Source organism: Geotrypetes seraphini, chromosome 11, assembly GCF_902459505.1.
Source record: "Geotrypetes seraphini chromosome 11, aGeoSer1.1, whole genome shotgun sequence".
NCBI lineage: Eukaryota > Metazoa > Chordata > Amphibia > Gymnophiona > Dermophiidae > Geotrypetes > Geotrypetes seraphini.
Genome location: NC_047094.1, coordinates 71,248,359 through 71,274,642, shown reverse-complemented (window position 1 = coordinate 71,274,642; position 26,284 = coordinate 71,248,359). Strand labels below are relative to the sequence as shown.

Genomic DNA, 26,284 nt, shown 5'->3' with positions numbered 1-26,284 from the left:
ATATGAATAACCAAACTCATGATTTAACATTTTGTGACTCCACATTGCAAGGGCGAATTTATAAATTACAATCAATAATATATGAACCATGTTTATTGTGAATGGACTATATTATTGAAATAGCACCACGCGTAATATGTGTGGTGACTAACGAGCCAATAATACCAAAAATGATAGTACCCTTTGCAGGATGCTTACACAATATGTCAACACTTCTTTGGCAGAATCAAACTTGTTTTAACACCTGATATAGGATTTAGAACAAATGTATTCTGGGAGAACAACTTTTCCGTTCCAAATTGGGATTTAAAGTTGGGAAAGTTAAAAGCTAATACTAGGATCACTTTGAATTGGTTAATTCACCCTTTAATTATACTAACCATAATAGTACTTGTTCTGTCCTTGTGGAATTGTTATGTGGTTTATGGACTATGCTGTAAATCAACACGGCCCACGATGGTATCCTATGGCAGTATCACTCAATAAGGACCGAATGTGATACAAATGTGAAACGGATGGTATGAGAGAATTATTAATATTGAATGACACTGCCTTGGATCCGGGGCAGACGTTAAAAGAACAGGTACTATGAAAACAAGTCGTAATCACGAGGCAGGCTAGGAGTTTCTAACACATACTGATTGGTAAACATCCCCCCCGGCATTCAGTTAGCTCAATCCACAAGGAGGGGATGTGTAGTCAGACAGGTTAGGAGTTTCTATTGGTAAACATCCCCCCGGCATTCAGTTAACTCAATCCACAAGGAGGGGATGGGTAGTCAGCTCACGAGGCAGGCTAGGAGTTTCTAACACATACTGATTGGTAAACATCACCCTGGCATTCAGTTAGCTCAATCCACAAGGAGAGGATGGATATAAATAGTGCTTCCCCTAGAATAAGGTAGGGACTTTTTTCCACTGCTGACGAGCTGTGTGATGACATATTGATGAAGCCTCTTGTTCGTGGTCCCCCGACAGAGTGATGATGCAGTAACCGGTAACGTATTGATTTAAACTCTGTAATTAATCAATGATTATGGCTAAAAAGACTATATTTATGTAATAAAACTTAATTTGTATACTATTTTGAATTCCTGGCATTCTTCCCAGTGAGGAAAGTGACCGAAGGCCTTTTATTGCCTTTTTAAATAGTAATACAGTCCCCTCCGGATCCATTCACCCCCGTGTGTCCAGCTACTGCCGGAGTTCAGCTGCGGGAGAGCCATGACCCCGGAAGGGAATCCATGGGGCTGCCCAGTGAGGGCGTTGAATCGGAACCAGCAAGTGCAGGGAAGCTGAAAGAACTAACAACAAGTACATCTACACCAACATCAACGGAGGCTTCCTTGGGAGACATTTGGTTGCTTCTACAATGTATGGAGGCTTCTATGGCTAAAAACACTGAGGAGGTAACAAATATTAACTTTAAGATTGATACTTTAACTAAAACTATTGACTCAGTTAAATTGGATTTCTCAAGCCAAAACAAACAGATACAGGGGGATATACAGCAGCTTCAAATGTTTAAAACAGCAATAATTAAAGATAATTCCTCTATACATAGGAAATTAGAGCAATTTGAAAATTATAACAGGAGATTGAATCTTCGTATACTGAATTTCCCAATTTCACCTGGTATTCCGCCTATTGATTTCTTCAAAAGATATTTGATTGAGAACTTGGGAATTTCTTCTGAAAATATTCCTCCTTTAAATAAGATTTACTATTTGCCAAACAAAAAAATTCCTCTGGAGAAAAACGTTGGACAAGAGAAAAATAATGGACAAGAGGAACAGATTGATTTCGCTAATGTTACTGCTCTTATAGAACAAACTCTGAATCCAGATACTGCGAGAAGTACACTTCTAATATCTTTTGTTTTTGAGCAAGATTTAAATATGATCTTAAGATTATATTTTAAAAATTCTCAAAAATTATTTGGAGCACAACGTATTTGGATTTATCCAGACGTCTCTAAAGTGACTCAGGAGCGAAGGAAAGATTTTCTTTCCTTACGACAAGAAACTCTTAAATTGGGTGCTACATTTCTACTAGCTTACCCTTGTAAATGTTTGGTAAGGTACTTGGGAGTCAAATATGTTTTCTTTTCTTCAGAACATTTAAAGGAGTTTCTAAGAGTTAAAAAGATTACTAAGAGTTAAAAGATTGCCAAGGTATGATGTAGAATGGAATGTAATATAATTAGAGGGTAGCCGTGCCTCACTAAGCCTTTTCCTCTGAATTAAATTCTTTAATTCATGTCTCCAATATTATATGATTATCACACCCCTTTTATTGTGGTCTAAGGAAGGGATAAAATGTTTTATTTCAAATTTGAAATGTTTTGTTCAAATCTGATATATTGTTTTGGTGAAATTTGTTTTCTTTCTCTGTATTGCATGGAACAAGATTACGCTTGTGAATTGTTGTTTAAAATTTAAATAAAGAATTTAAAAAAACCCAAAAAAAAAACAACTTCCACTTGCCTGTATCCAAAGCCTGTCTGCAGGGAAGTCTGCTTCAGCATTGTTGACTCCCGCCACAAGTGCTGCAGAAAATGCCTGCAGATGACATACCACACACAGAAATAGAAGGTGAACTGCCTGAGCCATAGAGGATCTCTTGGTCGCTCCCTGGCAATGGACATAGGCTACTACTGTTGAAGTGTCAGAGAAGACTCTGACCACTTGGTCCTCTAGAAACTTTTGGAATCACACCAGAGCCAGCCAAATGGCTCTCAGCTCCAGCCGATCGATTGACCATGTCTTCTGGGAGAGATTCCAACTCCCTAACCCCAAAACTGGTATGTTAATACTATGATCCAGGAGTCAATCCCCAGGGTACGCCCCTGCAGAGCAACTGAGGGAGAAACCAAGCCATGCTGGCCCGAACCTCCAGAGTCCAGGAAAGACGGGACAGTAATGCATCCTTGTGCAGAGCCCAACAAGAGAGTAAGGCATGCTGGAGAGGTCACCTGTGTGCTCTCGCCCAAAGAACCATATCCAGAATGGATGCCAGGGACCCTAGGACCTGAAGACAGTTCCATGCCAATGGAGCTGGCTCCTTCAAAAAGGAAGAAACTTTGAGGACACAGCTACTGTCTGCTTACCTCTGGAAGATGGATGCATCCCGCTGCCGTGTCAACAGAGCACACAGATATTCCAGTGACTGTAATGGTCGCCCTTGCTGAGTGATTGTAGGTGAAGCCACCAGGCCATGCTTGCTCTGGCCTCCAACGTCCATGGCAAAAGCATCCACAAAGCATCCTAGTGTGGCGCCCACCGAGAAAGCAAGGCACGTTGAAGTGGATGCATGTGTGCCCTCGCCCAGGGGACCACATCCAGCGCGGCTACCATGGAGCTCACAGTCTGTCTGGAGCTCACAATTCAACCAAGGTCCTTCAGAATGGTGATAACTGGATCTACTGCATGTTGACCCTCAGACAACGAGGGAGTTCTTATCAGGCAAGTAAGGATATACTGTCAGATCCATGTTCCAGAAATAAGCTGCCATGGTCAGGGAAGTCATTACCAATCTGAAAGGTAGAGTCAAGAACTAGCAATGATATTTTATGTTTTTGTTTTTGTTTTTTTTCAACATGAAATCGCAAGCATGTGCGGTGGGCTGGAACAATCAGAATGTGCAAGGAATAGAGAATGTGCATGAGAGGCGAGGAATGACAGATTGCACTATTTCCATGCAAAAGCAGGGAATCATGCAAGCCGCATTTACGTTCCAGAGATCCAGAACAGTCCTTCGATCGTCGGAGACTTTCTTTGGCACAGTGAAATTTATGCAGTATCTGCCTGAGCATGAGAGATTGGGTGGCCCCGGCTCCATAGCAAGAATATCTAGCAAGCGACATACAGAGGCTTGTACCTTGAGATTTGTGGATGGTTGACCTGCGCCTTACTGAAGAACATCCAAGACCTACTGGTCAGATGAAAGTGAGCCCAGGCCGGCACCAAAAAAATTGAGAGCCTGCCCCCTATCTGAGGGGCATACCTCTGCCTGGTATCATTGCACCTTATTGCGTGGAACAGGAGGTAGATGGCTGGATTTGCCTGCAGCTAGAGTACCGTTGCCAGGAGCTCTGAGAAAATCACTGAGAAGTGGCAGTTGTATAAGGGCAGAATCTCATGGAGCCATGAAAAATAGAGTATCCAGAACCTGTACAGGTACTAGGTTTGCTATCAGGCAAGGACATAATTTATGAGGTCATCCAGGTCCTTGCCAAACAAAAACTGCTCCTTAAAGGAAAGTTTAGCCAAAGGAGCCTTGTAACATAAGAACATAAGAATTGCTGCTGCTGGGTCAGACCAGTGGTCCATCGTGCCCAGAAGTCTGCTCACACGGCGGCCCTCTGGTCAAAGACCAGCGCCCTGTAAATAGAATCAGGAACTAATTGTCAGATCCAGAGCATCCTGCGAGCAGAAATAGAGTACACTGGCATCTTAGCCACAAGAAACCAAAAGAAGTTGAAGAGTAGGCTCCACAGCCTCAGTCTCTAGAGTACACAGCCGACATACAGGTGTGAGTAACAAAGAACGCCGCCAAAGCAGCCTTAATGCCTAAAGCAGTTGCATCAAAAAGCCTCCGGAGATCCATAAGTATCACACCACTTGCACTGGGAAAAGAGGTTCATGGAGGCACCTTCTCAACTAAAAAAAATCCACCCTAGGCTGACCCAGAAGCTGCTGTGCCAGTGGATAAAAGCGAGACATGGTCCATGTTATCCTACAAGAACCTCCCAGAGACATACTGCTCTGAGATTTAAAGCTCATATCAGGGTACCAGGGAAAGGTGGAAAACTGAGAGCACATTCCACAAAGCCAGGAGGAAAAAGTGCACAGAGTTGGCTTAGTGACCAAATACAACTCCTGCAGAGACTCAGACACAAGATCCAGCAAAGTTGCTCCTGAGAATGCCAAAGAGCCAGAACACAGTCTCTTATCTCCCGTGCCTGGAAGCACTGCATTGGAGAACAAAGGGCCAGCAGCTGGACATCATTCAAAGGATCACCCAGATCAGGATCAGGCAGTGCTGGAATAGTGGCGGACTGAGAGGAAGATGTGCCCATAGAGGCAACGCCACTTAGAGACAGTACAGAGGCAGAGTGGGACAGTGCAGGGGAAGAACGCCTGCTGTGAAACGCATTCCACAAATATGCCATAAAGTCTGAGAAGGCCCTCGGCTCCTGGGGTGCAGAGTCTCCCTGAAATAACTGAAGCATGCGATTCTTGGTCTGCGGAGGGTCCACAGCCTTGTGCATAGAACCATTAGCCATGCCAAGCTCCAAAAACAAAATAGGCCACTCCGCTGGGCTAGCTGAGCATTTAGTCACCTGCTTAATCAGGGGAGAGGCTAAACTTTCATCTGCTACCACTCCCGGCTGCACTATACAACCCGTGGCGCAAAAACGCTCCAAAGGCACCTAATTTGCGCAAACCTGGCAAGAATTCACACTAGGAGAGCCCAAGGACTCCATCCCAACAAGTTTTGAGGCAAAAATTGCAGTTTTGGAGAAGCAAGGAGCATTTGAATGTTTGTATGTTTATATTTTCGGTTCACGCGCACGCGGACCGTATATTTTTATGTCACTCCTTTTGCAAGCTATATAAGATACGCGCTACACAATTGCAAGAAAACCGAGGGTATAATAATAAAACTTTGAGCGCAATTGACTATGAACCGTGCAAACTCCTACTGGACACAACCTACTGGACATTTGTGAAAGAGCCCCTAAGCTTTTGGGCAGTGCATTAAAAATATTACAATCATGACCTATTCCTGTGAGTGATTAATAGGGATGATAAAAGTGGTACCTTAATCTGTTCTGCAGTCTGCAAAAATTAGCTCGCTATGGTACAGCGGCACTAGAAAAGATTCAAAGAAGAGCGACCAAGATGCTAAAAGGGATGGAACTACTCTTGCATGAGGAAAGACTAAAAAGACTAAAAGATCTCTATAAAAATCCAAGATGGTCACAGCTAAGAAATGTGTGCCAAAATTGTGATATTTTTTATATATAGCAACCAGAAAAATTGGTGATCTTAGGATTCTTCAGGTGGGAGAATAAAGGGGGACATGCAGAAACCTTCAAAACTGCAAATTTCAGACACTCCTCCCCCCCTCCCCTGATTCACCTCACCTGTGACCTGTGCTGAAAATGTGCTGCAGCCTGCCACAGCTCTCTTATAGTAGCTGGAATCGAGAACCACTGCCTAAATGTTTCTGCTGCTGGGAATGCCTCCATGATACTGATCTTCTGATCTTTGGGCTGCCAGTCAGACTCCATGCCTGACTGCACCTCCACCCCTGTGGACCGATGGACGTGCTTAGGAACGGGTGGAAGAGCGAAATGCAGCTAGCACCCTACAAGACACTGAGTCTCCTAGGTATGCCCAATAGCTTGCACCGAATAACATAACATAAATGTTTATTTATATACTGCATTAGCCTTTTGGTTCAAGGCAGTGTACAGGGTAGTATAAAAACATCAGGAACAGTAATTTTTAACAAATTAGAATAATATAGTTTTACAAATGCATAAAAACAACAAATTAAAAATTGAGGTTTGCGATGGGGTAAGATGATGAAGTGTAAGTTGTCTAGTTTTGGGTCAACAAGGGTTAATTTAAAACTTGGTCGTCAGATTTGGGGAAGAGGTGTGTTTTCAGGAGCTTCCTAAAATGCATGTAAGATGTAGAAAAACGGACCAGATGACTCCATTCTGGATCTTTAGAAGTTGCTTGGTAGGATAAGAATTTATGAATGAATCTCTTATGTGAGAAACCTTTAACTGATGGGAAGGAAAAGAGTGACTGGGGTTGAGAGGTCCGCCCAGGTCTGGAAAATGAGAAATGATTGGTGAGGTAATCAGGCAATAAACCATATGGGCCTTATAGAAGAGACAGCAAAATTTTAAAAATACCTGATTCTCAATTTTAACCAGTGGAGTTTGTTGTAAAAAGGGGTAAAGTGATCAAATTTTTTCAAGTTAAATATCAGCCTTACTGTGGTGTTTTGAATTATGCTTAATTTCTGGAAATGTTTGCGAAGTCCAGATAGGTAGATGATGTTGTAGTAGTCCAAAATACTGAGAACTAGTGAATTGAGAACTAGTGAAGTGATTACTCAGGAGAGTAAATGGTGCTTGGTCGAAGAATTTCCTGATGGATCTAAGTCTCCAAAGAGTGGAAAATCCTTTACGGGTAATATGATTGATTTGAGCAGTCAATGATAGCTATCTGACCAAGTGCACTCTTAAGATTCTGATTGTTGGTGATAAAGGATATATGATGCCCCTCAAGGTTATGGAATGTAATGTAGAGTTAGAGGCTGTCACTAGAAAGAATTTTATTTTTCGGTGTTTAGCTTTAATTTGAAACATCCAAGTGTCAACTGGCAGTAGAAGTGAGGACGGCTCGAACTCTATAGAACAGCGGTCTCAAACATGCGGCCCACGGGCCGCATGTGGTTCTCCTGGTTTTATTTGCGGCCCGCAGTCTGGAGGCCATCATTCTCTTTCTTTTGGAGCAGCAGCTGGCTCGTTCGCTTAAAGCGGCGGGTTGGCGGCTCCTTGCGCTATCCGCGCCTGCGTCTGAAGCCTCTCTGATGTCACAACATCAGAGAGGCTTTAGATGCAGGCGTGGATCTCGCAAGGAGCCGCCACCCGCGGCTTTGAACGAACGAGCCGCCAGACACGCTGCTGCTCCAGTGGCGTACCAAGGGGGGGGGCGGTCCACTGTTCTCTTCCCTGCAGGGCCGACCAACTCTGGCGGCCCGACGTCAATTCTGCCTGGCTGCCCAGAACGTCCTTTCCGACGTTAGAATTGACATCAGGCAGCGAGAGTTGGTCGGCCCTGTGCAGAAGAGAAGCAGGGAGATGGCCTGTTCCCGATAGCGGCAGCAGCAGCAGCCTATTCCGCGGTGGCGGTGGCATGGGGGAGGGCAGGAAGGAAGGAAGAAAGAAAGAAAGAAGGTGGGGTGGAGACAGGGAGCAAGAAAAAAAGCAAAAAATGGGGCACGGAGGAAGGAAGAAAGAAGGAAGGGGACAGGGAACCAGAAACAAAGCAAAAAATGGGGCACGGAATCAGAGAAAGACAGACAGATAAAGAAAGAAAAAGTTGGGGGAGGGAATGAGGTCTGGAGGGGAGGAAGCATACAAGAGGCTGAAAGAAGGGAAGAAGTATTGGATGAACAGTCAGAAGAATAAAGTGCAACCAGAGACTGATGAAATTACCAAACAAAGGTAGGAAAAGCACAGTTACTTACCGTAACAGGTGTTATCCAGGGACAGCAGGCAGATATTCTTGACTGATGGGTGACGGCACCGACGGAGCCCCGGTACGGACAATTTTAGAGTGATTGCACTCTAAGAACTTGGAAAGTTCTAGTAGGCCGCACCGCGCACGCGCGAGTGCCTTCCCGCCCGACAGAGGCGCGCGGTCCCCAGTTAGTATAAGCCAGCTAAGAAGCCAACCCGGGGAGGAGGGTGGGACGCAAGAATATCTGCCTGCTGTCCCTGGATAACAGGACAAGCAGGCAGCATATTCTTGACTGATGGGTGACATCCAAGCTAACAAAAAGAGGGATGGAGGGAAGGTTGGCCATTAGGAAAACAAATTTTGCAAAACAGATTGGCCGAAGTGTCCATCCCGTCTGGAGAAAGCATCCAGACAATAGTGAGATGTAAAAGTATGAACTGAGGACCAAGTAGCAGCCTTGCAGATTTCCTCAATAGGAGTGGAACGGAGGAAAGCTACAGATGCTGCCATAGCTTGAACTCTATGGGCCGTGACAGAACCTTCCAGTGTCAGTCCGGTCTGAGCATAACAGAATGAAATGCACGCTGCCAGCCAATTAGACAACGTACGTTTAGAAACAGGACGTCCCAATTTATTCGGATCAAAGGACAGAAAGAGTTGGGGAGCTGATCTGTGGGGCTTAGTACGCTTTAAATAGTAAGCTAGAGCCCTCTTACAGTCCAAAGTATGTAGAGCCTGTTCTCCAGAATGAGAGTGAGGTTTCGGAAAGAAGACAGGCAGAACAATGGATTGGTTGAGATGGAATTCAGAGACAACCTTCAGGAGAAACTTTGGATGTGTACGCAGAACCACTTTGTCATGATGAAAGACCGTAAAAGGTGGATCTGCAACTAGTGCATGTAGCTCACTGACCCTCCTGGCAGAGGTAAGAGCAATAAGGAAAAGTACTTTCCAAGTGAGAAACTTGAAAGGAGTGGTAGTCAAAGGTTCAAATGGAGGCTTCATTAAGGCGGAAAGAACCACATTGAGATCCCAGATTACAGGAGGGGCTTTAAGAGGTGGTTTCACATTGAAAAGACCCCGCATGAATCTGGACACCAAGGGATGAGCCGAGATAAGTTTTCCATGAACTGGCTCATGAAAAGCAGCAATAGCACTAAGGTGGACTCTGATGGAAGTAGACTTAAGGCCAGAGTCAGACAAAGAAAGTAGATAATCCAACAAAGTCTCCACAGCAAGGGAAGTGGGATCATGTTGATGAAGAAGACACCAGGAAGAAAATCGTGTCCACTTCTGATGGTAACATTGCAGAGTGGCCGGTTTCCTGGAGGCATCCAGAATGGAACGAACAGGCTGAGACAAAGAAGTATTATGAGAAGTCAGCCCGAGAGAAACCAAGCTGTCAGGTGCAGAGACGGAAGGTTGGGATGCAGAAGTGTCTCCTGATGTTGCGTTAGCAGAGAAGGAAACAGCGGAAGAAGAAAAGGCTCCCTGGCACTGAGTTGAAGTAGAAGGGAGAACCAATGTTGCCTGGGCCACCGTGGAGCAATCAGAATCATGGTGGCTCTTTCCCTCTTGAGCTTGAACAAGGTTCGCAACATGAGAGGCAGAGGAGGGAAATCGTACAGGAACAGATTGGACCAATCGAGGAGAAATGCATCCGCTGCCAGACGGTGAGGAGAGTAGAGTCTGGAGCAGAATAGGGGCAGCTGGTGATTGTGAGGAGCTGCAAAGAGGTCTATCTGAGGAGTGCCCCACTGAGCGAAGATGGACTGTAGAGTTTGCAAATGTTTTGCTCGTCTTGCAAAACACTCACAAACCGGTGCACTCGTAAACCGAGGTACCACTGTATATATATTTTTTTGATAAATGTATTTAAGCATATTTAAAACTCTTATATGAAAAATTTGACGTATGTGGAATAGCCAATGATGAAGGTTACCATGTAATTCTTCCCGCGGTTGGAAAAGTAACAGCGGTGGAGTGGTGGGACTGAGGCTTTCTCATCTATAGATGTATAAGTCTACAAAAGTTAATATTTAGTTCTATGTGATTTCTATAAGACCAATCTAGGGGAAGCAGTGGTTTCCCCTATGTCTGTTTCAAAAGCAGACTATGGACTTTTCCTCCAGGAACTTGTCCAAGTTCATCCCCCATTACCACTCCCCATTGGTTGTTGTTCTCTACTTTTCATTAATTCAGACATCATCCATCTCATTTCTTTTTTTATATTTTATATTTTTATTGAAATTTAAATTTTACTTGAAATAAACATATCATTCAGAAAACAGCAAGGTACAAAATATTCCAAAGAAAAGAAGAAATAAACAGGCAATACATTCCAATTATCACCTTGCTAATTAGTCCACAAATTGGGGGAGTGCTAAAGTAAAACAGATTTAATTTTCATATGATTACTATTAAGGAAAAGAAAGAAACGGTGCCTATCATAGATCCTTCTTAATTACTTCGAAGTACTCGGTTAAATTTGTTTCTGGAAAAGCGGTGGTAACCTCAAGTACTCCCTCCAATGTTCAGACAATTGTGTGGGTTCGAAAAACACATATCTTACTCCCTGAAATATAATTACACATTTACAGGGATATCGTAGGAAAAACTTAGCACCCAACTGTAGTACTTGAGGACGTAACAATAAAAATTGTCATCTCTTCTTTTGGCTAACCCTAACTACGTCAGGGTACATATAAAGTTTTTGATTTAGAAATAGAACTTTCTGATACTTGAAAAATAATTTCAATAGCCATTCCCTGTCATAGTCCAATGCCAGTTGAATTAACAATGTTGCTGGTACAACTGCCTCAATCTCCAATCTTTTAAGGAAATTTGTTAAGTCCAGACTGTCTACTGATAGACCTTGCTGGGCTGGGGAGCTTTTCTTCTTCCCCGAAGAGATATAGCATATTTTTGAGATCGGTGGGTATGAGGTTTCTGGAACTTTTAACACTTAAGATAAGCATCTCTTAAACATGTCAATTGCTGGTATAGATATCATTTTTAGGAAAATTTATTATCCTTAAGTTATGTCATCTGACTATATTTTCCATAGTCTCTAATTTATAATGGATATTCCCACTGTCTTTAATCCAAGTATGTCCTTGGGCCTCCACTGTTTCTAGACGATTATTTTGTTCACTGGCTTTATTTTCCAATACTTTAATTTTTTCTTTTGTTACAGTTGAGTCAGTCAGTATTTCTTTACATTGGGAAGAAATTTGTTGTATTTGGGTACCCAATGTCAATTGTAACGCTCCTATTGAGTCCCAAATAGTATCCAAGTTTACAACAGCTGGTTTGGTAATAAAGTTAATGGGACTTGCAAATCCGAAGGGGGAGGGGGAATCAAAACTTTTAATCTGAATAAAGTAAAAAGAAATATAAAATTATGACTAAAATGAAGAAAAAAATGAAATGGGAAGGCACAAGAAATACAATTAATTTGACATGCTTACAGACTCTAAATAAAAGCTTCTCAGCTCCACGGAAAACTGATAGTCCCACAAGCCATCGGTTGGGAAGGCAGCAGCAGGTACATGGTATAGGTGGTCTTAAAAGTTTTAAAGTGATAGTGCACTTTTTGACTGTTCGTGTCTGATTCTGTAGATGATGTCACCCACATGTGAGAATATAATTCCTGTTTATCCTCCCATAAAGATTGTTATAAGTCAGGAAGGGAGAAGAGTATGTTTAGGAATAGGAGTGCCATGACCCTTACCTCATCCAGTTTGAATATGATTCATTGACTGCATCAATGTACTCATAATAGTTTCTCCCTTTGGTTATCTGTGGATTAAAAACACACCTAAAATTGTTAATGAAAAGTAGTATATTTTAAAATTTAATAAAGCAATATATGAATTCATAGCCTGAAAACTCGGATACAAAACATTTAGAGTATATTTGATCCATAGTATTTATAGTAATATTTGAAGCAAAGGAGAAATGTACTCTTATCTGTGAATTTTCTGCTAGACATTGTTCCTTCTAAACTAGTGGTCTCAAACTTGCAGCCCGGGGGCCACACACGGCCCTCCAGGTACTATTTTGAGGCCCTCTGTATGTTTATCATAATCACAAAAGTAAAATAAAATAGTCTCTTTAGCCTTTAGCTATAAATTACAATATTATTATTGAGACTTAGCTAAAAGGAAAGATTTATAGACTATAAAGAGTTTTTTATCTCATGCAAAATTGTCATAAGACATTAACTAATTTTTCTGAGGCCCTCCAAGTACCTACAAATCCAAAATGTGGCCCTGCAAACGGTTTGAGTTTGAGACCACTGCTCTAACCTGAGGAGTCCTCTACCTTTAGTCCTGCCAGTAGAGGGTGCTGTTTCACTATCAATAGTGAAGAATAGGCAAGCTCTGAAGGACTCCAGAGAACCTGCCTGTCCCTAGAGATTAAAAACACAGTATTGCCCCCCGCTCTCCCCCCATTTGGCAGTAGTGCAGTTGGAGGACTCCTGCTCAGCTTAGAGTGAACAGTGCTGCTAGACCAGTCCAAATATTTAGGTTTATGTTGTGCAATCCACAGATGGAAACACAACTTACCAGTATATACTTGAATATAAACTGAGATTTATATTCGAGTATACACTTGAGTACTTCCCTAACTAAAAAAAAAAAAGTTTTAAACCTACTGGGGAACTGGCTGTGGAGAACAGAGTCGCAGGGGGACTTTCCCTCTTGCCAAGTCACTATAGGCTCTGTCGGTCTTGATCCTTCCCCCCTCTAGTTATGTCCTGATTTTTATTAGGGTTTTTTTGGGTTTTTTTTTTTTAATATACCGCCTATCAAGGTTATCTAAGCGGGCTTACAATCGGGTACTCAAGCATTTTCCCTATCTGTCCTGGAGGGCTTACAATCTATGTAATGTACCTGGGGCTATGGAGGACCGAGTGACTTGCCCAGGGTCAGGATCAAGACCAGCAGAGCCTATAGTGACTTGGCAAGAGGGAAGACCCCCCCACGACATCTAGCTTCTTCATTGCCAGCTGGTTTAGCGAGACCATGAGCGAAGGCAGGACTCATCACAATCCAGATGCACGCCACTGCTGAATCCTCATTCACCCCTCCTCCTGGCGGCCAACAAACAGCATGGATGACCGCTATGACTACTGCTGGAAAGAATCAGCTGCCTCCCTCGGACCCATGACTCTATTTCCCACAACCAGAGCCCAGGCAGGTAGTGCTGGAAGTGGCAACGGGTGATGGGGAGAAATCAACGGGTGATGGGGAGAGATCTTGGATGGAGTTGGAGGGAGAGAGATGAGGTGTTGGAGGAAAGAGGGAAAGGATATGCTGGACGGTGGGAGCAAGACAGTAGATACTGGTTAGAAAAGTGAAAATAAAGGGGGAAAGAGGGAGAAAGAAGATGCTGGAAGGGGGAAAGAGGAAAGAGCAAAAAAACCCCAAAAAACTGGAAAATAATAGGATGAGGGAGATAGAAAGCTGTAAATAAAGCAGACAGAGTTGCAGAAAAATAAATGGATGTAGGAGAGGAAGTGGAGAGAAAGGGCAGAAAATTAAGAAAAGACAGAAGAAAGCAAGAACTGGGATAAACATGAATAAAATAGCCAGACAACAAAGATAGAAAAAATATATTTTTTTAATTTCATGAACAGAAAATGCAGTTTTACTGTAAATTTACACTATTTTCTTTTTATTTTCCAAAGTGTAGAGTGCTGTTTCTCTTTCTCTGGTGTTGAATTGCATATGGCTTCTTGAGGTTTATGTTTGATTTTTGTCTACATTTATTTAAGTTTGTAGTTGCATGTAGTTGTGTTTTCCTATGTAGGAGCCTTGTTGTGAATATGTTAGCTTTGGGATATATGCATCACAAGATATTTGTATTACGTTTAGTGACAGGAGATAGCTGATGGGGAGGGAAAGTGAGCAGTCTTTATAGACTGGGTTAACATGATAACCCAACTCCGATTTATATTCGAGTCAACATTTTTCCCCTTTTTGAAGGGAAAAAAGGATATCTCGGTTTATATTTGGATCAATTTATATTAGAGTATATATGGTATATGAGCATGGTGTAACCCTGCACTAGTTGCCACACTAATGTCAAAGCCAAGATAACAGGAAAACTATAAAACATATTATCCAGAAAAAAACCCTTAAATTTCTCTGCCTGGTTTCCTCTCCTCTTTGTTCTGCATGGAGAATCATTCAAGACCAATTACTGAAGGACAGATAGAACAAATTGCACAAGAATATATTGAGAACAATGCTGTAGACATGCGTTATCTCCTCTACAACAGTCACCATCTTTCCAGGAGGGCTCTGGATTTATCTAGCATGACTCAAGAAATAAAAATTGACAATTAGGAGTAAATTTCTCCTTAATTATCTTCCTGCTAGACAACTCCAAATGCCTGGAAAGTACCTAGGTATTTTCACTGAGGGCAGCTGGAAGAAAAGCTTGTGGTGATTATGAACAAATTATGCAAGGAAAACCAGGTTTCTACCCAACAAATATTTTCCGGCATAATAGGGCTATATTCTCTGTTCAAAATATGGCATGAGCCCTAGTTGAATGCACTCTAATTCTTTCAGGCACTTAGTGGCAGATTCTGTAAAGGACATCTAACAAAGGAATGCAGAGAAGACCAAACTGCAGCCTTGCAAATATCCACTGGAGGCACCAGAGAAGATTCAGCCCAAGAAGCTGCTTGACCCCTTGTGGAATGAGCTTTAAGATATTCTGGAACAGGCTTCTTCAGAAGATAAGTGGAAGCAATAGTCTCCTTGATCCAGGGCACAATAGTAGCCTTAGAAGCGTACTTTACGAGTACCTGCTAGAAGGACAAAGAGATGATCTGATTTCCTGATCTCCTGGGTCCTCTGCAAATAAGAACGAAGGACCCGACTGACATCCAACTTGCGCAGCTGTCTTTGCACGGAAGAGCCCTCCCAGCTACCCAACAAAGGGAGGACCACTGCCTGATTGACATGAAAAGGAGAAACTGCCTTTGGCAGAAAGGAAGGAACAGGTCTCAAGACAATCCGCTCCCTATAAATCTCCAAAAAGGGAGCCCTACTAGAGAAAGCTTGCAGCTCAGAAACACGTCTAGCTGAAGTAATAGCCACCAAGAAGACCGCTTTAAGAGTAAGGTCCCTCAAAGAGCAGTCGCCCAACGGTTCAAAAGTAGGGCACACTAAAACTGACAGAACCAGATTTAGATCCCAAGCTGGAACAGAGGGTCGTACGGGAGGCTTGAACAATTTGGCCACCCGCAAGAAGCAAATCACATCAGGAATGGCAGTCAAATGCTGACCTTTCAATAACCCCCGAAAGGCTGACAAGGCTGCAAGCTGAACCCAGAGAGAAGACCAAGCCAGTCCCCTATCCAGGCCATCCTGCAAGAACTCTTAAGATGTGAGGCAGGGAAGCATGAAAAGAGGTCACTCCACGCGCATCACACCACTCCTCAAATAGACGCCAAACCCTCACATAAGCCCGAGAGGTGGAAAGCCTCCGGGATCCCAAGAGAGTTGAGATCACTTTATCTGAATACCCCTTCTTACCTAGGAGACCCCTTTCAAGAGCCAAGCCGTAAGACAAAAGGGACCCAGATCAAACATTGGAATGGGACTCTGAGTTAGAAGGTTGTCCAAGAGAGACAGGGGAAGAGGATCCGCCACCAGATGCCTCACCAGATCCACGTACCTCGGTCGTCGAGGCCAATCCAGAGCCAACAGAACCACGAGGCCCGGATGGTGAATTATGGGGAGAAGAACTCTGCCCACTAATGGCAATGGAGGGAACACATACAACAGCCCTTCCGTTGGCCATGGTTGAACCAGAGCATTCAGTCCCTTGGCCTGACCGTCTCTGCGACGACTGAAGAAGCGGGTTGTTTTGGCTTTGACACTTGTGGCCATCAGGTTCATGAGGAGCTGACCCCAAGACAGCACTATCAACTGAAAAGCCACTGGGCTGAGACACCACTCTCCGAGATCTGGCATGTGACAACTGAGGAAGTCTGCTTGATCATTCTCCACTCTGGTTAAGTAGGAAGCTGATATTTCTTGAAGGTGCGACTCCACTTAGACCATGAGCGGAGTCGCCTCCTGTGCCACCAAAGTACTCCTGGTGCCCCCCTGATGATTGACATAGGCCACCACCATGGCATTGTCTGACAGAACCTTGATTGACTTGCCCATCAAAAAGGACTGGAAGGCTAGCAATGCCAGACGGATGGCTCTGGTCTCCAAGACACTGATCGACCAAGAAGCTTCCTCCGTGAACCAGGTGCCCTGAGTTGAGTGACCTAGACACTGAGCTCCCCAACTGATAAAGACTGGCATCCATGAGTAGCAACGTCAACTGCGGCTGATCCAGACTCGCCCCTTGTACAAGATGGGGGTAATCCAGACTGTGCCTCTGAGGCGACCACCTTCAAAGAAGAGCATACTGAAGAGAATGCATGTGGGCCCGCGACCACCTCACTACATCGAGGGAAGCTGCCATCGACCCCAAGACTTGGAGAAAATCCTGCACCCAAGGACACCGGGACACCATAAGCAGGGGAATCTGAAATTGCAATTTGCTTACCCAGGTCTCCAGAAGGAAGACCTTCCCCAAGGAGGTGTTGAACAGCACGCCTAGATACTCAGGCGCTGAGAAGGAGACAGCTGGCTCTTGGCAAGGTTGACTACTCATTCCAGTGACTGCAGAACCTCCACCACCTGAGCCGTGATCCAGGTGCTCTCCTGTAACAACTTTGCTCGAATCAAACAGTCCAGGTAGGGATGAACTAGAATGCCCTCTTTGCGCAATGCCATTGCGACGACCACCATCACCTTGGTGAACATCCGCGGAGCCGTAGCCAGACCATAGGGAAGTGCACAGAACTGATAATGCCCCAAGATCGCAAAGTGCAGAAAGCAATGATGGGAGACCCAAATAAGAATGTGCAAGTAGGCCTCAGTCAGATCTAGAGGTCAGAAACTCCCCCGGCTGAACCGCCAGAATTACAGACTGCAGAGTTTCCATGCGGAAGGAAGGCATGTGAAGAGCTCTGTTGACTCCCTTCAAATCTAGGATGGGCCGAAAGGCCCCTTCTTTCTTTGGCACCACAAAGTAAATCGAGTACCAACCTGTGCCACACTCCTGCGGGAGAACTGGAACCACCGCGTGGAGATCCAACAATCTTTGAAGGGTTTGGTGAAAGGCCAGCTGCTTCCACGCCACCTGCGAGGGAGAAGTGAGAAAACAATCTGGCAAGGAACAGGCAAACTCCAGAGCATAACTGTCCTGAATCACCTCTAGAACCCACTGATCAGACGTGAAGTCTGCCCACTTTGGATAAAAATCCCTCAACCGGGCACCCACCGGAACCAAGACGGACAAGGAGTCATTGGGCAGGATAGGCAGCAGGGGACCCATTACCCACACCCCAGTGGGCCCCACGAAAGGACTTCATGCACTGGAAGAACCCGCCTCTAGAGAGCCCAGGGGACTGAAAAGAGGCAACCCCTCGACCACCTCAGAAATCACACCCACGCCCACGAACAGTGCCACCTTGAGCCAGCGGCCTAGGCCTATCCGCAGGCAAGTAAGGCACTTTAGAATCAGTGAGAATCTGAACCACCCTGTCCAGATCCTCACCAAACAAGAAAGATCCTTTAAAAGGAAACTTTCAACTTAGCTTTGGATGCCATGTCCGCCAACCAAGCACGAAGCCACAAGGTATGGCAAGCTGCCCCTGCAAACGCCAACGACTTGGCAAAAGCTCGCAAAATGTCATATATGGCATCTGAAAGAAAATAAGCACCCAATTCAATCTTTGCCACCTCGCGCTTGAGCAATTCCCAATCCTCAGTTTTACAGTCAACGACATGCTCGGCCCAGCGAAAACACGCCCGAGTCACAAGCCCGTCACACATCGCTGCTTGGACTGCCAGAGCTGTCACTTCAAAACTCTGTTTAAGGAGTGACTCCAACTTACACTCCTTCGGGTCCTTCAAGGCCGCACCGCCCTCAACAAGCATGGTATGCCTTTTAGAGATGGCCAAGAATACCGCATCCACTACAGGTGACTTCTGAGTGTCCTATCCCCTTCAGGAATGGGATACAGGTGGGCCAGTAAGATCTTCCCCTTGAAAAATGCACCCCACAGATGCATCTTTGCCAGCTGGGGGGTGCTTGAACCCCTCTATGGCGGAATCCGACCCCCAAGAGGATCCTGGAAATTTCTCCAAAGGTACAGGTAGCCTGTTCCAAGGGTACAAATAACCGTAGAGAACTCGTTCCAACACCTATCTGCAAGAACTCCTTTCTCATCGGCTTGTACTGTACTCGTCTCTCTGCAGTCATCTAGTGTATGGTGTGACAAACCTACATCAGACCCGAGGTTTATCACAGGAAAATATAGGAAAACATATAAACCCCAGTGCAGAAGGGCAGACCAGGTCAGATCACAGTAATTTGGCTTACTACCCTATGTGCAGTGAAGGTGAGACTGAGACAGAACAGGAAAGGTTTGCCTTACCTGAGGCAGTGCCAAAGCAAAGTAAGAAATCTCTGCTCTACTATTATCCAGTTCCTGTAAGGCAGAAAACAGAAATACAGTTTTCCCTCAGAGAAACGTCCCAGGCAGAGGAAGGAAAGCCCTTCCCCTCACTGAAGCCAAGGGTGTGTGGTGTTTTTACCTCACTTAAAGCGAGGCTCAGCAGAGAGCAGAGGAGGGCAGGACGGGAGGAGAGACAGGAAGCTCAGAACGGGACTGAGCTTATCCCAGACCAGGCAGGCAGCCCTAACTGGGAAATGAGAGATGAGCAAGGTGAAGGAAACCTTCCTTCAGGTTTCTTTTCCTCAGAGCCAGATGAAGCTATGATCATAGAGGACCACAGTGCTGCTGCTGAGGTTTGGCCAGAGCAAATGGAAGTGGCTTCAAACAAACATGAGTCTATTGGATGTTTTCCATGGCTGTTTTTTTTTCCTCTGTTAAGCAGACTGTGTGGGCTTCCAGAGAGGGTAATTTTGGACTGTAAAGTTTTCTACATTTTTCCTCTATGCTTTAAGCAAAGGGACAGTATCCTTCACTGTACAAAACAGTGACTAAATTAAACCAAACGCTGAGCAGGAAAACTCAGCCTGTTTGTTTCTCGGATTCACTGTTAACAGATCTCCATGTGAGAACCCCAGCTGATAGTGGTTACTTTAGCAGCCTGTTAATTGAAGTTAGCCTGCATGCTTCTCAGTAACGTATTGAAAATCTCTGAGTGTAACACTGCTATGTTGCCTCTGTTAAATACCATCTCAGTTTTGGAGTGAGTTCATCTTTGAGAACCAGTATTTACTGTCTCCTGCCTAATGCTATAAAACTGTCTGTGTACCTTGCTAAAGGACTTGCTGCACAAAAGTATAAATTGTTCTGTCTCATCCTCATGGTTACCTGTACAAGCAGCCCATTAGTGCTGGCTCATTAATTACTGCCATAAACTCCCCTCCTGCAGCTCAGGAATAGGGAACTGCTTATTTCAGATGTTGTACAACAGTGAAGCATTTAAGATAAAGGAATGTATTCTTTTTGCCTGCATAAAGTATGCCTAGCCTTAGACTCTGGTAAAGAGGACTGTATATAATGTGCCTAATAAAGTCCAGAGCTGGCAATTGAGTTAAAGTTTGTTTTGAGGAACCATTTCTTTTGGTTATATTTTCATGCTCACGTTAAAACCTGTGATGAACTATGATTTTGAGGCCAGTGGCCAAATAAAGCTTATGATTTTCACCAAGGCCATTCTGACTACATGGTGTTCTTTAAAGGAACCTTGGAGATAAGCTAAGATAGGCAACTGCCTTGTGTTAACCAATTTAAAAGGCACCCTAATTCTAAAGGGACCACGCCAGATTGAAGCAACATGTCACTACCTGACTGCCCACTACGCTCTTTGAGAGCACAGGTGTGACAATGGGTAAATGATTCTCTTATGGTTCTGATCTTGTTCTGGAAGTAGTTGGCTAGGCTATCTTCATCATGTTGTTGAGTAAAGGGGTCTGTGGTAATATCTTTAGTGGATTTTAATTAAGTAAAAGGAGATTATGTACTTACCCTGGTAAGCTCTCTTCCAGTAGATAGGTGAGACATTCTAGACATCTGGGTTATGTCCTTATGACTGCGTGCTTGTGAAGAAGGAATCCACTCTGGATTTTCTTTCTGTCTCTCCTTACTTCACTAGGCTCCTTAGCTCCACCTATAGTTAGTATCCAAGCACAGAGAGCCACCAAATAAACATGAAGTAGAGATATCCATGGTAGTGAAGTAAATAAATCACTGTTCTGCTCAAAATATAACAGGAAAACATCAACTTCAAAAAGTCAACAAATACTTCATAAGAGCTCAGAAACTACTCCTGCAGAAAAGGGCAACATATATACAGCAGTCTTCCCAGCCAGCAAGAGCTGACGGGCATCCAAGAAACAACTTGGAGAAACATAAACAAACAGACTGAGACATTAGGCAGGCGCAGGAAGGACAGAGCAAGAGTCTAGAATGTCTCACCTATCTACTGGAAAAGAGCTTACCAGGGTAACTACATAATCTCCTTTTCCAGTGCAATAGGTGAGATATTCTAGACAGCTGGAACATACAAAAGGAGTCCCCAAAAACTAGGAAAGGCTTGCTGCGCCGGCCTGTAACATCAAGGACCCAAAGGCAGAGTCCTGTCTCACTACTAAATCCAATCTGTAAAATTTGGCAAACGTGTGAATAGAGGACCACATTGCCACCTTGCAGATTTCCTCAAGGGAGATAGCTCTAGCTTTGGCCCACGAAGAAGCTACACTGAGTGTAGAATGAGTCTTGATGGAAACAGGAGACTGTTTCCCTAAAAGAATTTAGGCTGACAAAATGGCCCTCTGGATCCATCTGAAAATTGTGGCCTTGGAAGCGGGAGCACCCCACTTAACAGAATGAGTCAGCACAAAGAGATGGTCAAAGTGACTCTAGATAGAGAAGAAGCACTCTGCGAATATCAAGTTTCTTCAAAAGGTGATCCTGTGACTTGGAACCAGTAGGCTGAAAGCCAGGCAAACACACTTCCTGATTAACATGGAAAGCCAAAACCACCTTCAGCAGAAAGGAAGGAACCATTCGCAGGGAAACACTAGTCTTTGAAATACATAGTAACAGTTCCCTTCAAGTAAGAGCCTGGAGTTCCGAGATATGCCATGCTGAGGTAACTGCAACCAGAAACACAGTCTTGAATGTCAAGTCCAAGATAGGAAGAATTTCAAAGGGGCTCAAAGGGAGCATTGGTGAAGCTAGATAGCACCAGATTGAAGTCCCAGGAAGGGAACAGCAGCTTAACAGGTGGTCTAATGCAAAGAACCCCTTTCAGAAATCGAGTGATCATCACGATGCGATGACAAAGAGGAACGACAATCTCAGGCTCCAAAGCAAAAGCTCCCGGCCATTTGGACCCAAAGTGACGCCACAGTAAGGTCTTTATCAAGATCAGCCTGAAGAAAAGCAAGAACCACCAGGATCAGAGCCGAAAAAGGCTTCATCTTATCCTGAGTGCACCAATATTGGAAAGCCTTCCATGCGTTGGCGTAAGCAGACACAGTAGACGACGACTTAAACTGGAGAAGATTGGCAATGACATCACAATAGTCTTTGTGTTCTAAGGTTGTGCGTTCCAAGAACCATACCATAAAAGCAAAGCAACCTGGGTCCTCCATGGAGACCAGGCCCTCTGTTAGAAAGTCCGGATGGGCTCTCAGCTGAAGGCCAAGACTCTTGCGAAGATGCATGAGATATGTATACCACGGTCTACAAGGCCAATCTGGAGCCACCAGAATGACGTGGCCCAGATGAGCCGCGATCCACTGAATGACTCGACCTATCATGGGCCAAGGAGGAAAGACATACAGGAGAAGCTCCTGAGGCCACGGCTGGACTACAATGTTGAGACCCTCGCTTCCGGGTTTGTATCTTCGACTGAAGAAATGATCCACTTTCCTGTTCTTTGCTGTGGCTATGAGGTTGAAGCAGGGCCGGCCCCAGAGTGTCACAATGGACCGGTACCGCTAAAGACAGCTCCCACTCACCCAGATCCAAAGTCTATCTGCTGAGGAAGTTGGCTTGAACATTGTTGTCTTCCGCCACATGCGCTGCTGATAGCACCTGAAGGTGACGTTCTGCCTACAGGGGTGCTCATGGTCCCTCCCTGGTGATTGACATAGGTTACTGCCGTTGCATTGTCGGAGAAGACCTTGACGCTTAGCCCTCCAGAGTCTTCTGCAACCACACTAGAGCTAGACGAATGGCTCTCAGCTCTAACCAGTTGATCGACCATTTCCTCTGCTAGGGAGTCCCAACACCCATGGATGAGATGATTGCAGGTTGCACAGTTCTAAAACCTTCTGCCCTTCTTGTGTTCTTAGAACAGGCCTCAATTCTCCAAAGACTTTTAAATTAGGCAGCAGCCTAACACAGAATCTCACACATAGGCATTTAGAATTCAAATAAATGGTGAAAACTGCATTTCAGATACCATAATCTTCTATCATCATTCTGCCTCCCAGAATTATTCTGATGTAACTATACCCGCCCAAGAACCCTTCAGGTTATAAACTAGGTTGCATCAAATTACTCAGCTGAACCTTCTGGTCATATCATCCATCTTCATCACAGCATCCAGACAGGGTCAGCTGGTTTCTATAAGCTGCTTTTAAAAGGAAAAAAAAAATAAAAACCTTAACTTCAGGAGCCCTTCAGGTTTCACTTTTAAATCAAACTCCCAACTTCCAGCAGTTTCTACAGTTGCAGCCCTTCCCCGTCAACCCTGGGCTTAAACTGCAACTTAACTGCAGTGCAGCATAGCAGCAACTAAATTCACCTTCCTAAACAGTATTTTAGTCCAACACATTTCAATTCCTCAGCCCTCTTAAATTTCCATGGAATCATTCATTACAGCATTGTCAGCGCAATTCATAAAGCTCATTTTCAGAATCCATTTCTATTTCAGCTTGTTAAAGTTCATTCTGATTTATTGCCTCTGGGTAAGTGATCTCGGGCTCAGTTAGGTACCTGGGTTGTGGAATCTCTTTGTCTTCCTGTCTGACCTGGGTTCTGCATGGCTTGGGCTATGGCTACTTCACCTAGAAACGTTTGCTGGGAACTGCTGCTCTGGCTGTGATTCCTCCTCTAACTCCCATTCTCTGGCTTGCACTGCTGGGATACTTATAGCCAGCCTCAGGTTTCTGCCTGCTCCTAATTGGTGCCGTGCAAGAAGGCGTGTCTGACTTCTTTGGTTTTTCTGCCTGTGATTTGTATTTAACTTTGGGACAATAGGTTCTGGCTTTAATTTCCTTTTCTGACACAAACTTGGTTGTTTAACCTTCCCCTCTTGTTGTGTCTCTTTGGAAAAATATAAATAGGAAGTGCCAGTTTTCTAGTTTTTCTTCTTCGGCAAATGTCTAGGCTTAGCAATGAGTAGTGAACAGCTAGCATTTGGCACTTCTGAGCGAAACTCAGTTCACAGGGGCTTCCCTGTGACAATATACAAGATGGCCTTTCTGCTGGTAGGATAATTCTCAGGCCTTAAAGAAGAAATATCTGAGGCCGAAAAATGCAGATGATACAGTCCTCCTCTGTCTATGGATTCTGTATAATAGGTGTTCAATCCGAACCCACAAACTGGATCTTGCAGAAGTTACACTCAAAGTTTTCTGCACCTCCCACATAGCAGTGAAGTATAGTGCCTCCTTCAGTTTAGTCTCAAAGCAAATTGAATATCACTGGAATAAAGCATATACAGAAGAGGGGGCTATGGGGGACTTCCCCATCAACATAGCACAATGCTGTTCTGCTCTGCAACATAGAAGATAATAGAGTAGACAGAGGGCTGGCTCTACAGAATCTGTAGTTGACTAACAGAAAGAAGATTACCAAAGGTAAGAACCTAATCAAGTTTCAAGTATATTTTTAATTTTATATACTGCCTATCAGTACATAAAAACATAAGAATAGCCTTACTGGGTCAGACCAATTGTCCGTCAAGCCCAGTAGCCCGTTCTCACGGTGGCCAATCCAGGTCACTAGTACCTGGACAAAACCCAAGGTGTAGCAATATTCCATGCTACCAATACAGGCAAGCAGTGGCTTCCCCCATGTTTTTCTCAATAACAGACTATGGACTTTTCCTCCAGGAACTCGGCCAAACCTTTCTTAAAACCAGCTATGCTATCTACTCTTACCACATCCTCTGGCAATGCGTTCCAGAGCTTAACTATTCTCTGAATGGAAAAAAAATTTCCTCCTATTGGTTTTAAAAGTATTTCCCTGTAACTTCATCGAGTGTCCCCTAGTCTTTGTAATTTTTGACGGAGTAAAAAAATCGATCCACTTGTAACCATTTTACTCCACTCAGGATTTTGTAGACTTCAATCATATCTCCCCTCAGCTGTCTCTTTTCCAAGTTGAAGAGCCCTAACTATTTTAGTCTTTCCTCATACGAGAGGAGTTCCATCCCCTTTACCATCTTGGTCGCTCTTCTTTGAACCTTTTCTAGCACCACTATATCTTTCTTGAGATAAGGAGACCAGAACTGAACGCATTACTGCAGATGAGATTGCACCATGGAGTGATACAGGGGCATTATAACATTCTTAGTCTTGTTAACTATCCCTTTAATAATTCCTAGCATCCTGTTTGCTTTTTTGGCCGCACATTGGGCGGAAGGTTTCATCTATGATGATACCCAGATCCTTTTATTGGGCGCTAATCCCCAAGGTGGACCCTAGCATCCGGTAACTGTGATTCAGGATATTCTTCCTAATGTGCATCATTTTGCATTTGTCCACATTAAATTTCATCTGCCATTTGGATGCCCAGTCTTCCAATTTCCTAAGGTCCGCCTGCAATTTTTCACAATCCGCATGCATTTTAACAACTTTGAACAGTTTTGTGTCATCTGCAAATTTAATCACCTCACTTATCATTCCAATTTCCAGATCATTTATAAATAAGTTAAATAGCACCGGTCCCAGTGTAGGGTCATGAAATAGTTAACTGTTGTTTAAAATATTGCTCTGGCCTACATAGCTGAAAACAGTGTATAATCTATTGACTGCATCTGCCTAAAATGTATGTCCCTACCTTACCACATTGTAAGCTGAATAGATAAGAGTTTGAGCCATGATGTACCCTGCCCTTCTGTACATTTAACTGTAAGAGTTAGATAGGTGTCCTGCTAGTGACCTGCTAGTGTGAGCTTAGAACCAATGAGTGTTAAGAAAAGTAACACGTGAAAAGCTTTTTCTAGAATTCAGTTGTATAGCCAGAAAAATGAATAAATATCTCTGTAACTTCCTGGTTTCGGCACTTCTGAGCCAGCTTGAAGCTCAGGGGTCCAACATGCATGCTGTGAATAAATTTCTTTTACTTTCTTCACGCCTCTGACTTTGTGTGTCCAAGTGACCTTTCATTTGGCTTCCGAACAGGGACTTGAAGGTCTCTTGACCACTGGTTACTCGATTGGTCACTTGTTTCTGGTCCTACGGCTGATATGTCTGCTTAGCCGGCTGCCTTCCTTTTGGGGGGTTGGCAGACCTCAGGACGTTGGACCGCTTCAACTGACTTATCTAGTCTCAGTTTAAAGTACAAGAATCTGTATCTGTATCTGTACCTGGAGTGGCCACTATCTGGTAAGTGGGGATTGATCATCCCTATCCTGTCTCTCGTCTCCTGCCTAGTAAGCCACGTGATCTGTCGCTGAAAAGTTGTGGGGAAGGATTCTAGGAACTGTTATTTTCTGGTTGAGTAACTGAACTGAAATCTGTTGTGTTTTGTGTGTTTGAGAGTGTCTGAGACGTCCTTGAGGACGAAGCGAGTGTGGACCTGTTAGTACTGCGTTTCCCTAGTCCAGAGATGGGCGGGGCCAGGAATTCAGGGAAGTGTTTTTATCCTCCATTGCACAATGGGGGGATGTCTGTCTACCTGTGGGGATCCCTTGATATGTTAGCTAATTTTAA

General features: G+C 44.1%; 1 protein-coding gene across 2 annotated transcripts in view; it reads right to left on the bottom strand.

Annotated features, from left to right (window-relative positions):
* LOC117345580 (zinc finger protein 850-like) overlaps positions 1-26,284 on the bottom strand; it is a 249,153-nt gene that overhangs the window by 62,302 nt on the left and 160,567 nt on the right. The window contains exons 1-2 of one of the 2 annotated variants that reach the window (XM_033914426.1): positions 23,340-23,446; positions 12,003-12,070 (exon numbers count right to left, since the gene is read on the bottom strand). In XM_033914426.1, the coding sequence (XP_033770317.1) occupies positions 12,003-12,070; positions 23,340-23,387 (116 nt within the window). In that variant the 5' untranslated portion in view covers positions 23,388-23,446. Of the gene's footprint in view, positions 1-12,002; positions 12,071-23,339; positions 23,447-26,284 lie in introns of those variants that run through there. The other variant, XM_033914425.1, reaches the window with a different exon arrangement.